At 45.6% G+C, this 14401-nt stretch overlaps 1 protein-coding gene across 1 annotated transcript in view; it reads right to left on the bottom strand.

Annotated features, from left to right (window-relative positions):
- CPED1 (cadherin like and PC-esterase domain containing 1) overlaps positions 1-14401 on the bottom strand; it is a 273667-nt gene that overhangs the window by 34096 nt on the left and 225170 nt on the right. Inside the window, exon 19 of the mRNA XM_019509244.1 lies at positions 4653-4789. Within this exon, the coding sequence (XP_019364789.1) occupies positions 4653-4789 (137 nt within the window). The remainder of the gene's footprint in view (positions 1-4652; positions 4790-14401) is intronic.

Below are 14401 nucleotides of genomic sequence, written 5' to 3'. Positions count from 1 at the left end.
GTCCCTTAACCACCAGATTATAGAAAAGACTAGGTGAGGGCACACTCCCAACACTTCTTGTTGAAGCTGAGGCACTGTAAATCACGGTGTACTTATGAGCTCTACCTGAATCACTTTTGAGCATGCTCAGAAGCCCTGGTGTATATACATCAAGAGTATTTTGAAATCCCAAATGGAAGTGTTTTAGGAGACTGTTTTTTAGGAGTCTGATGCATGTCTTGTACACTGAGCATCAGACCAATGAGTCTTTGAAGCAGCAAATCAGTTACAAAATTGGAACCTATGAGCCACTGTTAGAGGTTGTGGCTAGAGACAGGCATTCAAAAAGCCAGAGCCTGAATTGATTCAGCCTTTGCAGGTTACTCTAACCTGCCTAGATCGAACCAATTTGCAAGCGAATAGACATTCACTTATAACTCAAGAAATGCAGGCACATGCCTGCAGTGGGTCAGGCCAGAAGCCAGGGGGTGCTAGAGCGTGCCCTTGGTTGCAGGGAAGCTATGCTGGGGGGCCTGGCCAGCCCTGGCAGTAGCCTCAAGTGACCTGGCCAGGGAGGGCCTTTAATTCCCCCTTCCTTGTCGCACCAGCACAGACTTCAGCTGGGGTCTGCCTGGCGCTCTCCCTTCGCTGCTGCAGCAACAGTGAAGGAGGAGTGCCAGACAGCCCTGGCTTGGATCTGTGCTGCTCAGGCAGGGAATCGGGAATTAAACCCTCTCCCTGGCCAGTTCACTTGAGGCTACTGCTGGGGCTGGCCACCCCCCTGCCACTGGAGCATCAAGCAGAGAAATGCCTGACAGGCTGCTGTGCCCCTGCCTGGCAGATCACGCTGGGGTCTGTGCTGCTGGGCCAGGGGAGGGAGGGAGAATAGATCTTCCCTTCCCCTTTCATTTTTTGGGGGTCAGCATCCACTGGAGCAGAGAGCACAGCCCAGTCCAAGGCTGCAGAGCATACTGGGATGCTGGAGGACTCTGATTTAACTTAAACCCAGAAGGGGTCTGGGACAGAAGTTCCATAAACTGGTTTGAGCTTAATCTGTAAAACCTGCTACTATGTTCAACCAGGTTTATCTCAAACCAGTATTGTGAAACTGGTTTATGTGTACTGAACTTATGTTCTGTTATAGGTTTAAACCAGTTTCTGATCACTTAAATTGGTTTATGTGTAACTTCTGTCTGCAGTCTGGCAACGAAGGAATCTGCAGTGGCTTGAACACATCGTGAGAAGGTCAGACACCCTTGCCAACACCATAATGCAGGGTGCAGTGGGGGAAAAGAGAAAAAGTGGTAGACCCAAGAAGAGCTGGGGAACAAATATTAAGGACTGGACAGGGCTTCAACTGACAGAGTGCACAAAGCTAGCCAAACCCAGGGCAGAGTGGAGAAGGTTTGTTACAGCATCAAAGGTGCCTCTATGGTCATAGTGGCCTTGGAACTGACTTGACTTGATTTGAAATGGAGGTACCTAATAAATTATAGCTCCTAATGAATTTTGTGTTGGCAGAGGGCCATTTTATTTCTTTTCAATTTAGGTGCCTATATTCAGCAGAAGCCCCATCTAGGCATTGAAGGGACCACTTTGAATTTTGCCCAATGCTCATTTGCATGAAGGCCTATTTACAATGCTCTGACAGAGTATAAATTTCATTTATATTCACTTTGAAGCTGGCTTTCATTGCTCTGGCAGAGAGGTGTTAAGGGTCCAACAGGATATTCACGCCCTAATAATTTAATGCAACATACATAGCCATCAGACATTTAGAACCCATGGGCTGGATCTGGCCTCCAGAGCTGTTTCTAGCAGACTAACTAGGGCTCAGCAGTGACAGCACCATACTCAAGCACTAACTACTTCAGAGTCACCCCTGACTGCAGAAATCTTTGCCACTGTGCTGTCCCTTCCCAACCACTGGAGCCAGACAGGGGCAGCTGGAAGAAATCTTTTTCAGAACCTCCACTGCTCCTCACTACCCCCAGAAAGTCTTTGCCATAGCAGCCCTGTACCCAGTAACATACTTGGGGTATGGGGAAAGTGAATGATTGCACTAAGGGCAGCTTCCACCAGGGAGCCTGGCCATGGGGTTGATCTGCCTGAGTAAGTGCTGCTATAGAAAGCAGCAGCAGGAGCAGCAACATCAGCAGCCTTCACTCTGTGGAGAGTAGTGGCAAGCAAGACTTCACTCCCTCTCCTCCACCCCCACCAACTCTCTAAGGTCAGCATATCCAGTGCCCTCCTCCTTCCCTGGCACTGAAGGAGTTTGTTATGTCTCTGGCTATTTCATCCATTACTTGCTGCTGGGGTAACCATAGTGATCACTGCCACTGCCACTGCTGCCAAGGTAGTCGCTGCAATTTGCCACCACAACCCCATGCCCCAGGCTGAATCCAGACTGCAGGGCTTCCCATGTGTTGGATCTGTACCTGGGCAGCAGCCACTTAGGCAGTTGTGACCACCATGGCAGCAGCTACTTTGGTGCCAATGGCAGCAATGGCTATTATGGTTACCTAGGCAGTGGCAGCAGTGGATCTGAATTGGACACCCCTGGTTTAAAGCAATCCAAATTTGGATCTGCTTCTGCTCATCTAACTTACAAATTAAGTTCCTTTTGCTTCAGAGGATCTACTCATATAAAAAAGGTAAACTAGCATCTATTGCTAGTTAGTTTAGTAAGAAACACAAATTTTCTCTCAAAATGCTTCATAGAGCTAAAAGTAATTCAAAGTTAAAGGAAAAATAATACCAGAGGGGAAAATACAATGAAATTAGGTTTAATAAAAGAAAAGACCTCTGGGGAAAAGTCTCAAATATACCTGCTGAGACAAAAGTATTCATTAAGAATATTGTTACCGCCTATGAAAACTATTTGATAAAGCTTCTGGATTTAATACATTTGCAAAGAAAGAAAACAGAAATCCAACTAGCTAAATAAAAGTTTTTGTTTTCTTCTTTGGACTGTACCACTAACAGAGACACTGTAGTTCACACAGGGCCTGAGTCTTATCTGATACTTCAATAAATCAGTGCCTTTCCTGGCAATATTCAAGATTTATAACAGTATAATGGAGATCATGTGAATTTTAAACATATATCCTTTGCTTTAATGATCCTTTAACAAATGTTTGTCCAATTTTGCTTTTGGTGACAAAAGGCATGGCAGGGTGGCACCTTAGGATCCTTCTATAGGTTATATTTGTGCTGCAGTTAATGTGTTAATCTCAGCATAAATGGCAAGGGGGCTACATGTGCACCCAATTTAAAGCACCATAAAATGGCAAACCAACCACAAAAGTGTTCTGCATGAAATGTAGAATATTTTTGTGGCTGCTTTGTATGGTGCCTTACATTGCACATGGCATGTCTGGGGCTGCCCTAGAACTGCCCCAGAGATATATGTGTGGACCCATTTTCATGTAAACTAAGAACTGGATTGAGACCAGCCAGCTCCTTTGCATTTGTAACCTCACTCACTCCAGAGCTAGCTGTCTTATACATAAAACAAAAGTCCATATTCAACTCAATACATTTGCTGTACATATAAAAATAAAATTTGACAAAGCCTTAGAAACTGTGCACACTCACTGTCTCACATGGAGTTTAGCTACATGGAACCTCACAATTGAGCAATAGGCAGTAAACTGAAAGAGAGACAGAGACTCTAGCAATAGAAAAAGTACATAAAGTCTCTATTGAATGACTTCTAGTGTAGTCTACAGCTTGAACTTGTGGATTGTTCCTGGTTACATTAATTTAACTAAGAACAGAAGACAGTTTGTAAATGAATCATCACAATCCAAGACAGCCCCATTCTTGGGGAAAAAACCACAGGGGAAGAAGCCAAAAGGCAATGTAGAACTCTGTGCTTGATAATGAGTAACTAGATAAGAAGAAACTATCAAATAAAATATCAGAGGAATGATGATTATGATATCTCTTCTACTTGTCTGAATAGATAAAATGTCTGGGTTAACCTAAAATACATTCACTTTTAAACTTGAAAATATATTTTCATAGATCTTTATAACAATTATTTACTTACTTTCTGGACACTTGTATCCCCAGTTAATGTACCTGAGTCTCAGATCAGAGATCACTCTCTCAAATGTTATACAGTCATATCATGCCTACTAAGGAGACATTGTATTTCCAAGCAATCACCTTAGAAGCTTCACTATAAGAAAAGAATTTGCAAGAAGACTTGGTAAGATTAGTATGCACAAGCAATGCCATGCATTAGGTATACAGCAGCAGAAACAGAGCTTGCATGCAAAGTATATGTCAGTCTTTAACAATTAAAACTTATTTTTCACTTTTTCACTTCCTGACAAGTACACATTTTATATTCTGAAATCCCACCAGTGCCAAATGATGGCCTATGTTACTTTCCATCTGCTACTTGGAACAGCCACAGACAAGATTACTAGGCTAAATAAACAATGCAACACTATTATAATATAATGGACTGAATAATGCACAATTATTGTTTTTTTATCTTTGTGGATTAAAATAAAAATAAATAGTTATTTCTTCTTTAATCACAACATGTATATTCGCACCAGTACATAATATCTGGAATATATATTTCGAAGTGACTAAAAATGGAATCTTCATCTTTTGCTAGAGATGCAGCAGATATAAAGGTTAAATCCACCATGTACCTTTCTGCCTTCAACACATTGCTGGAGCTCAGGTTTAGTCAGGACAGCATGATGACAGTTTTGTGGCTGCCACGTTATTGCTCGCCAGTCACAGGTTCTGTTGTCAGAACAGCTGAGGCAAGGGACGATCCACTGCCCTGTAAAACAGCAAAAAGCCTTTTGAATCTGCTGTGTGTCTCTGTCAATTTTTGTCATCTGCTTAATCTTCCTGGTTTAGCAACATATTATTAAGCACTTTCTTACAGAAATTTTAATAATTTTGGACTTTCTATTATTTGTGATACAGTTTGGAAACTTGATATTACTATCGCTTTTTCCTGTGCTACATTCCTTTTCTTTTATCATACTTCACTTTGTCTGCAAAATGTGGAAATGTCCAGATCTAGTGTTTTTGTTTGGGTCATTTCTGTTTAGTTTTCCTTCCTTGTACCTGGTAAATTAGGTGAGAAAACATAATCATAGTGGGTGCATTTACATGTGACACTATGTCGCCATACAAATACCATAACACTGCAGCTGCATTGCTGTAATGCAAATTGCTCCCTTGGTATAGTGCGTCATTACTGAGACGTACCAGCTAAAAATAACAGTGTGTCACACGGACAGCGCAGTATGGGCTGTTCCAAAAGGAAGGACTAAATGACAGTGCAGTACCAGTGGTGCCGTAGGGGCATGTGTAGACGTGCCCACTGAGGGTCAAGCACAAGAAGTGGGACAGAAAAAATTCAAAAGTTCATAAGTGACATAGGACATATAAAAAACTAGAACTCTTGGTTCCAAAATGATACCTTTTATTAGACCAACTGGAAAATGGCAAGAAAATTGTCCTTTTCTGTAAGCTTTCGGGATCAAAGTCACTTCATCAGGCTCTGTGGAAAAGGTAGATGGTACAAGATGGTAAAAAGTCCCCATGGGGGACTCGGACCAACACGGCTACCAAGTACACCCCTGAAACATGGAAGATGCCGAATTTCAGCAGATTTTGGATTTTAAACTTCATTGCAGAACAACAAGGAAGTTTTTTTGCCTCCCTGCCTGCCATCTGACACCTCCAGGGAAGGAATTCTAGCTGGTCAACGCATCAAAGAGCAACTCAGCACAGCTCACAAAGACACTCTCATGGACCCAGAGGGACAGACTTCCATCTTCAGCTCCCTCTGTGCAAAAATGAAGTTTATTTCCTACCTATGGGGACTTTTTACCATCTTGTATCATCTACAATTTTCCCAGAGCCTAATGAAGGGACTTTGATCCTGAAAGCTTTCAGAAAAGGACAATTTTCTTGCCATTTTCCAGTTGGTCTAATAAAAGGTATCATTTTGGAACCAAGAGTTCTAGTTTTTTGTATGTCTTTTTGTCTCAGATGAACACAGCTACCAAGTACACCCCTAAGTGACATAGGCTCCTTCATCCAGTTTTAAAGAATGACTTTGATACTTTGGAGCTTATGGCACCACTGTAAGTCAATGGGGCAGTGATTTCCAACCTTTTCTGGGCTGCAGCCCCACTTCTGGACTCATGACCCAACTTCTGGTCAGCTCATGTGTGCTTATGACCTTGCTTCTGTGTGAGCCTATCTACAGTCTGTGGATTCTACAAGCCCACTCAAAGTGCTGAGGCCCCAAATGGGTTGGAATAGCCCTTTGTTTGGTTTGGCAACTGCTGGAATATGATTTGGGCTCATAAATATCTAAACCACTTTGGAAAACAGATGCCCAATCACTTTAGTGCTTCTGAATACTTTACACTTAAATCTCATTTAAAATCATTCACATCTATTTTCTAGAGGGAAATGAAAGGAGTTGGGGGCATCCAGCACTTCTAAGGCCTAGTCCACAATAGAAATATGCTTTGCCACCATAAGCATGCCAAGATAATGCAGCTTATGCTGACAAATCCCCAGACAATATAAAAAGTAATTTTGCCAGTATATTTATGCTTATAGTGGGGTTTCTATTCTTTCAGCATCACACTTTATCACATCCCTTATCAACATGACTATACAAGTTTAAGTGAAGACTTGGCTTTAGTCTCTGTTTGTCTTTTCCCCTTGAACTTTCTTTTTCTCACAGTAGCTCCTGGTCAGCCAAGGATGCTGGCAAATTGTTTCTGTGGTGGCAAAAATAACATATTAAATTGAGTTTTGTAAATAGTTGTTGTTTTATTTATTCTAACTTCTCAGGAACAAATTATGTTAGAACTGATTGGCCTTTCTAACAAATTATGTTAGAACTGATTGGAACCAAATTCCTTTAAGAATAAGATTAGACCTTTATTTTTCAGGCTAGAGGGGACTAGTAGATCTTCTGGTCTGTCCATGTTTAGAACACAAGCCATATACAGATGTGGACACATTTAACAGCTGAACATTTCTCAGATGTCACTGATTGGGAACAAGTTCACAGTCATTGCAGGTCAGAGGTGTCCACACACGATTCACTAGCATTCCAGGTGGAACAGCCACCTTTTAGGCGTTGAAGTGCCATGGTTCTGACAATAGCGCATAGGAGTGAGCACCCAACCCAGCATACTTCACAGGGCCTTGTTACTTGTCACAGAGAGCCATACAAATGTTGATCAGTGTTAGTGCTGGCTCGAGTTTGAAGTAATCGTGTTCAGGCCAGCAGAGTCCTAGGGGACTGAAAGGTGAAAACCCCTAACCCCCCTCCCATTCCAGGCTTCCCCCCCTGTCACTTGCCCCCCACCATCCAGGGTTCCTCCCTTGACTCCCCTGTCCCACTTACTTGTGGCTTGCCCAAACTGTCTGTCCTAGGGGAGCAGGCAGGGAGGGGAAGTCACTGTTGGGCTGCTGCTCTTCTCTGGATTGAACCCACCCAGGAAGCAGCAGTGGCAGTCGCTGGGCAGGCAGTTTAATCCTTCCCTGCCTGCTCCCAAGGACAGACAGTGTGGGCAGCCACAAGTAAGGGTGGGGTAGGGAGGCACTCAGCGGGGATCTCTGGTGCTGAGGAGTGCAGTCTGGGTATGTGGGGGAGGGGGAACGTGGGCCTAATCCTGGCCAGTGGGGGAGGGGGCCGTGTAGAGTGTTTACAGTAAGTGTAGCCTAGAGTGGCTACACCTTAGTGTAATGCAAGCTGGGTAACATGGATTGGAAATAATCCTACCCTGGAGTGGTGCATCTTTGAGCCACATAACGAGTGCTTAAAACTAGCTTCACGTGTTAATATGTAGACAATCCAGGTATTAAGAGTTTCAGGAGCCACCCAAAATTACCATGTAACAAGGCCCTCAGTGGGTGAATTGGGGTGGGGAGGTAGGTGCTTTCATCCATGCTTTGGCAGTTCCAGAGGGTGGGTGACATGTGGCTGGGATGGGAGGAGAGCAGATTTTTCCATTTCTTTGTGTTCCCTTCTCTTCTAAACATAAGCACAGTAAAGTTCAGTAGTCTGCACTTGACCTAACTCTGCAGCCTGGTTGCCTGATTGGGGTTCCCAGGAGGGGAGGAAGTGCTTAGACCTAGATTTTGGGGTTCCCAGGAGAAGGGAAGGCATGATGAGGGGCCACAGTCAAGTAGGAAGTGAGGGCACTGCTAATTGGAAATATAGTTTTTATTGAACAAGCAATGCAAAGGAGCTCACTGACAAAAAGTACTAACAAAAGGGGAAAAAAGAGGCAGTAGATTTTTGGCTACGTACCAGAGTGGCCAGTTATAGGTGGAGGGGAGGGAGCAGGGTAGGGAAGCAATGCAGTGTGGGATGCCTGGAGGACCAACTCATGTCACAAAACAGGTGATGTCCACATATAAGACCAACCTGATTCGCAGTGAACTTGTCCAAAAAAGTACTTCATTTTCCAGGCATGCTTATGAACCTTTCCAGGAAGCTTTAAACTGGTTTAAGAGGCTTGTAAACCTGGCAACTTCAGGTTTAACCTGCACTTAAAGGCCAGGTACAGATATTACACTTTTACTGGTATAAGTGACTGGAAACCAGTCTACATCCATAACAGAACAGAAGTCTTGAACATATAGACTGGTTTAAAAATGGTGGAACCTGGTCTAAGATTAGCTTCCCCTAACAAAGGGCAAATGTGTGCTCTATTTGCTACAAATAAAAATTACACTGCTTACAAAAAAACATGTAATTTAGATAGATTCTGCCTTGACAAACTGGCCTAAGTGTTACTTGTATCCATATTGCAATTTCATTTAGTTACTCCTGTACTGAGCCCAATACTTTAGTATTTGACTAACAGAAATTACTCAGGATACGGACAAACGTACATTTTAGACTCTTCAAAGAGGGGAAGGGGAGCTGCAGCTCAGGAGCATGCAGCAGCTCTTACATTGTTACATCAGTCTGAGTTTGTAGTGATCCAAGTGAACCAAACCATCCTACCTTTGACCCTGAATGCAACAGGGTTAAAATTAAATCAGTTTTGCTATACTTGTATCATTGTAGAATCATGCAAACATTAAGAGTTGCATCCTAACAGCTTGTATTGGTATCCTTTGACAGCAATATAATTGTTAGATCTGTCTATAATCTTAGGTAGGCACTTACAACATTTGCTCCAGCCCTCATGCTATTTCTGTATGGGTAGGTAGCCATTCACACAGGTAGAATAGAATGCCAATCTGCATGGGGCTTAGAGATCATCATCTAGGCACCCAGAAAACAAACAAACCAGAATGCTACCCTAAGGGGCATAAGACTTGAAGCACCTACTGCACTTGTCTCTGACCCATCATACACATCCAGCTATTGAATAGCTGAGGGCTGGTGTACCTCAGTGATGGGGTTGTACTGTCCTGGCCCCTTCCTCACTGTGCATCCTGAGGCACATGTGCAGCTGCCCCCACCCACGGAGCCAGGCCAGGGCTCCAGACCCTGGTGCACTAGTTGCAGCCTCTTGGCTGACTGCCACAGCTGACCTGGGCTCTGGGCAGGCCCCTATTGCCTGCCACAGATCCTAGACTGCTCACAGCAGGGCTTGCAGCCTTCTTTTCACCTGCTGCAAGCAGCCCAGGTTCTATAACCAGTGGCAGCTGCCAGCTGTGGTGTGCCGAGCAAAATAGCCTCATGTGCCATGCTCTGGCACATGCACTGGGGGTTACCGACCTCTGCTCTAGGCCAAGGTACCTGGGAGGACTCACTGGCTGTTTGACAGAGAAGGGCAGGGAGCATGGTGCTGTAGGTAGACACAAATATTCAGTGTGCGAAGGCCCATAGCTTACCAGAGCAAGTGGGTAAAGACACTCAATAAACAGAGGTCAGATCAGGCCCACTACACCTAATCTAGTCAAGGTAAATAGAACAAAGTCTTGGCTTCAAGTCTATCTAGATAAGACTGAGCGTAGTGTATTTGTTGTACAGTATGAGGGAGGAATCTTTGAAGATAAGTAAATGCCTGTAGATTGTTCAGTCCCTTGCTCAGTACATTTTTTCCTCTTGATTGAGGACAGGAATTCATTCAATGCTAGTTTATCTGAATGATTTATTTTAAAACTGTAGGCATATGGGGTTGTGATTTTTAAGAGACCTTTGAACAAAGGCTACATGTGTGTGTGTTAAGAAAAACTGAAAAACTGAAGAACCCCCAAAAATACTTAAAAACAAATGGGTACTGAGTTATAGTAAAGCAGAAAGGAGGGAGACTGGAACAGGATTGGAAATGGGATTTTAGTGTAAGGCTTTTCACTTTATTTTTTTAATCTTGTAAAGGTCTGTAGCGACTGGGCCCCTTGCAGACATTACATTTAAGACATGATTAACCAGTTTAACCCAATACACATTAATGCAATAAATGGTGTAACAAAACAAGAAATAAGTCACAACGCTATTATACAATAGATGTGTAATAACTTAGTGGCTGGTTCCCATCATGCCGTCAAGCGTACATGTGGCCAGGCAGCAGATCTATGCTCCCAGCCTCAGAAGCACATGGGAATCAAAGGTTCCATTGTGTCCCCGAGACTGGGAGCCATAATCAGCTGCTGCTCCTAGCCATGGGGGAGAGGGGTGCACTGAAGTGCTTGACTGCTGCACCCTGGAGGCTGGGAGCCTTGATCACCTAATCTGTTCTCCAAGCCTCTGTGGCTGTGTAGCCATTGACTTCAGCTGAAGTCTGGAGGCTGGAAGCAGCAGTTAACTGGGACTCCCAGTGGAGCCATTGATTCCCAGCTCAGAGGCACAGAGTCAAGGGCTCCATGATCCCAGGTCTTCCCTGCATGGTGCATTGGGGATCTGATCCCCAGGCCCGAAATCATGCCTCCTACCATGCATGAACAACAGGGGCCCAGAAGTTATAAAACAGCTGATCAGGGTCTCTGTGCGAATGACTTGCTTTCTCAAGTCAGTCTTACTGGACAGAATGGCTGCATAAGTACCTGGTAAAAGTGTCCATCTCAACATAGAGGCCAAGAGAAAATGGGTACAGAAGCCAAGTTGCTCTCCCATGCCTGAGAGTTGTTCTCCCAGATAAGTTCTGAGGCAGTCTTGCACTGGTTGTAACGGTGCTCTGTGAAGAAACCCCTTACACATTTCCATCTCTATTGCTGTCAAACCATTTTGAAGAGACTGGCCTGAATAAAACATGTGGCCTCTCTGTGCTGGCCCCTCTTTTGTTTGCTAAGTGCTGGCATGGCTTGGCTCTGGGAATCCTATAGCATCAGAGACTGTTCCTGTCACCACATGCTTTGCAGCTTGTGGTAGGAGATCAAAGGAAATGTGGTAAATGGTCAAATCCCTGGAGCTGCCTGTTATGACAACTGTACCAGGGTGTTGCAGATAAGAGTAGGGAAAGAGAAACAAGAGAGATGAGGCTTCGAAAGTACTGCCTGCCACTTTTTTGGCTCCAGGTACTCTAATCTACTCACAGGGATACCCTCTAAAGTGCAAGCTTATTCAAGTAGCTTAACTCCCATTATGCTTATATACCAGATGCCCATGCAGGACTGTATACATTTTGTATGCTGCTGTGGGCATGTTTAATTTCAGCATATAAACCACAGTGCAGGTTGAACAAGATCTAAAGTAAACCAATACTACTGGGTTGTCTACACATGAGCTTAACCACAGAGCAGACTAATTAGCAGTGGAGTAAAGCATCACCATCTACACATGCAACACTATTAGGCCACACTAACTAATTTACACTGCTGTACAATAGTACTCTTGGTAACAGTACTATCTTACTGTGGAGTAATTGACTGCGCTTAAATGGACATGTACATGCTGACTGCAGGCGTAAATTGTGCCTGGTCAGCCCTACCAGCTGGAGCCAGACTCCTGCCTACTGCCTAGCTCCACAGCTCCACAGTATCAGTGCCCCTGTGCTCCAACCAGCTCCTCTTCCACCTGATGCTGCCACCTGGAGCCTGGGCTGACCCCCCATGTCTCCTGCCAGTGTGGGCTTGTTCCACCCTGGCTCAAATTGCCGCTGCCCTGGGCACATGTGTAGATGCTGCACCTGGGAGTAGTTTACTCCAGCTCAAACTGCTTCAGAGTTTATTACTTTGCATTAATTTCACATGTAGATGCACTTACTGGGTCCTAAAGACCTGCAGAATTTTTACCTGAGAACTGTTGACCCTTTGAAGAGGAGGACGATTTGTGCATAGCAGAGAAACCCTAAGCAAATATTTGATATTTGCGGTGGGGTCTGCCTGTCACTTTTTCAGGTTCTGGGGGTCCAGGAGCATGGCCACCTCCCCTTGTGAGGTCTGCTCCCTTTTGTGGTCTCTGGTGCACCAGCTGGAGGATCTCCAGGCCACAGTCCAGAGACTGCGTGCCATCAGGAATGGTGAGTGGGAGATAGACTCCTACTGCCAGGCCCTTCTTCCCCTGGAGGCAGGGTAGACTACAGTCACCCTCCAGGACAAGGGAGGACTCAGGGACCTCCCATTCTGTCCAGCCAAGGGATTGGACTAAGGAGGTCAAGGGCCTCAAGGCCTGCTGCACCACGGTCCCTACCCTGCTGGAGCTTTGCAACAGGTATGAACCTCTTGCAGCCCCAGCAGAGCCTGCTAAGCTGCAAGCTCCTGCAGACAACACAGGGTCAGCTGTAGCTACCACCCCCACTCTCCCTAAGACAAAAGGCAAAGTGTTTGTTGTGGGAGACTCCATCCTGAGGGGGACTGAGGGGGCAATCTGCTGCCCCGACCCCTTAGCCCGGGAAGTCTGCTGCTTCCCCGGAGCCTGTATCCGAGACATTGCGGAGAAGATCCCTGAGCTCCTCCAGCCCCCTGACCACTACCCTATGCTCCTGATCCATGTGAGCACAAATGACATGGCTCAGAGTGCTCCCAGCCAGGTCAGGAAGTGCTACAGGGATTTGGGACTGGGACTTAAAGGGTTGGGGGCACAGGTGGTGTTCTCTTTGATCCTCACAGTCTCGGGCTACGGGCTGATGAGGGAGAGGAGGATCAAGGTAGTGAACCAAAGACTGCAGCACTGGTGTCATCAGGAAGGCTTCGGTTTCTATGACCATAGTCTGCTCTTTGGTGAGAGAGGCAGTGAGCTGCTGGGAAGGGATAGCCTCCACCTCTTTCTGCTGGGGAAGAGGCTCTTCTCAGCCAGACTGGCTGACCTGCTCCACCGGACTTTAAACTAAGCCTGCTGGGGGATGGGGAGACTACCGCCACTGCTGGGCTGCTAAGCAACCCTTGCAAAGCCAGCAGGCTGAGGCACTTAAGGAAGCCCACCCCTGCCCCAGCCCTGGAATGATCTGTGGGCAAGGCAAGGACCCCCAAAGGGCAGGAGCTTGGGGAACAAACAGAAGGAACTTGTCCTCCTGCTCAACACAAACAATTATGATGTCATAGGGATAATGGAGACCTGGTGGGACTCCACCCATGACTGGGCCAGAGGTATAGATAGCTATACCTTGTACAGGAGAGATTGAGTGGGTAAAAGGGGCAGGGGTGTAGCTCTCTATGTCAATGAAAGCTACACATCCCTGCAAGTTGACACTGGCACCCAAGGTGGACAACTAGAGACCCTCTGAGTTAAAATCCATGGGGAACATGGCACAGGGGACACAATGGTGGGAGTCTACTACAGACCTCTGACCCAGGATCAAGAGCTTGACCAGGAGTTTGCACGGGAATTGGCCATGGCTGCATGCTCCTGGTCCATGGTTGTCATGGGAGACTTCAACTACCCGGACAGCTCAAGGGAAGAGAACTCAGCCCAATCCGAATGGTCGTAAAGCTTTCTCATGTGCTGGCAACGGGGGACAACCTTGTCAGTGACCTAATGATTGATGGGAAGCTGGGTGACAGCAACCACAAGCTGATCACCTTCACCATCTGCCATAGAGGTGGCAAGTCAGTCAGCAATACAGAAGTCCTTGACTTCAGGAAAGCTGACTTTGACAAGCTCAGGAAGCTTGTCAGTGAGGCCCTAAGTGACCACAACCCAAAGCGGGGGGGAGTTCATGAAGAGTGGTTGCTCCTCAAGGGAGTGATTCTGGATGCACAAGCAAAATCTATCCCATCTTGAAGGAAAGGCAGCAAAAGGGCACAGCGGCCCCCTTGGCTCTGCAGAGAACTAGAGGACATCCTGCATCTGAAAAGAAAGGCCTACAAAGGATGGAGGATGGGATCCACCTCCAAGGAGGAATATTCTGCACTGGTCCGAACCTGCAGACAGCAAACCAGAAAAGCAAAGGCTGTGACTGAACTCCAACTGGCTACACATATCAAGGACAATAAAAAGTCCTTTTTTAGATATGTGGGGACCTGGAGGAAAAGCAAGGGTAACATTGGACCCCTGCTAAACCAGATGGGA

This window comes from Gavialis gangeticus, unplaced genomic scaffold (assembly GCF_001723915.1).
Source record: "Gavialis gangeticus isolate Ggan-Ray unplaced genomic scaffold, GavGan_comp1, whole genome shotgun sequence".
NCBI lineage: Eukaryota > Metazoa > Chordata > Crocodylia > Gavialidae > Gavialis > Gavialis gangeticus.
Note: the sequence above shows the minus strand (reverse complement) of the source record. Positions and strands in the feature narration are given on the sequence as shown.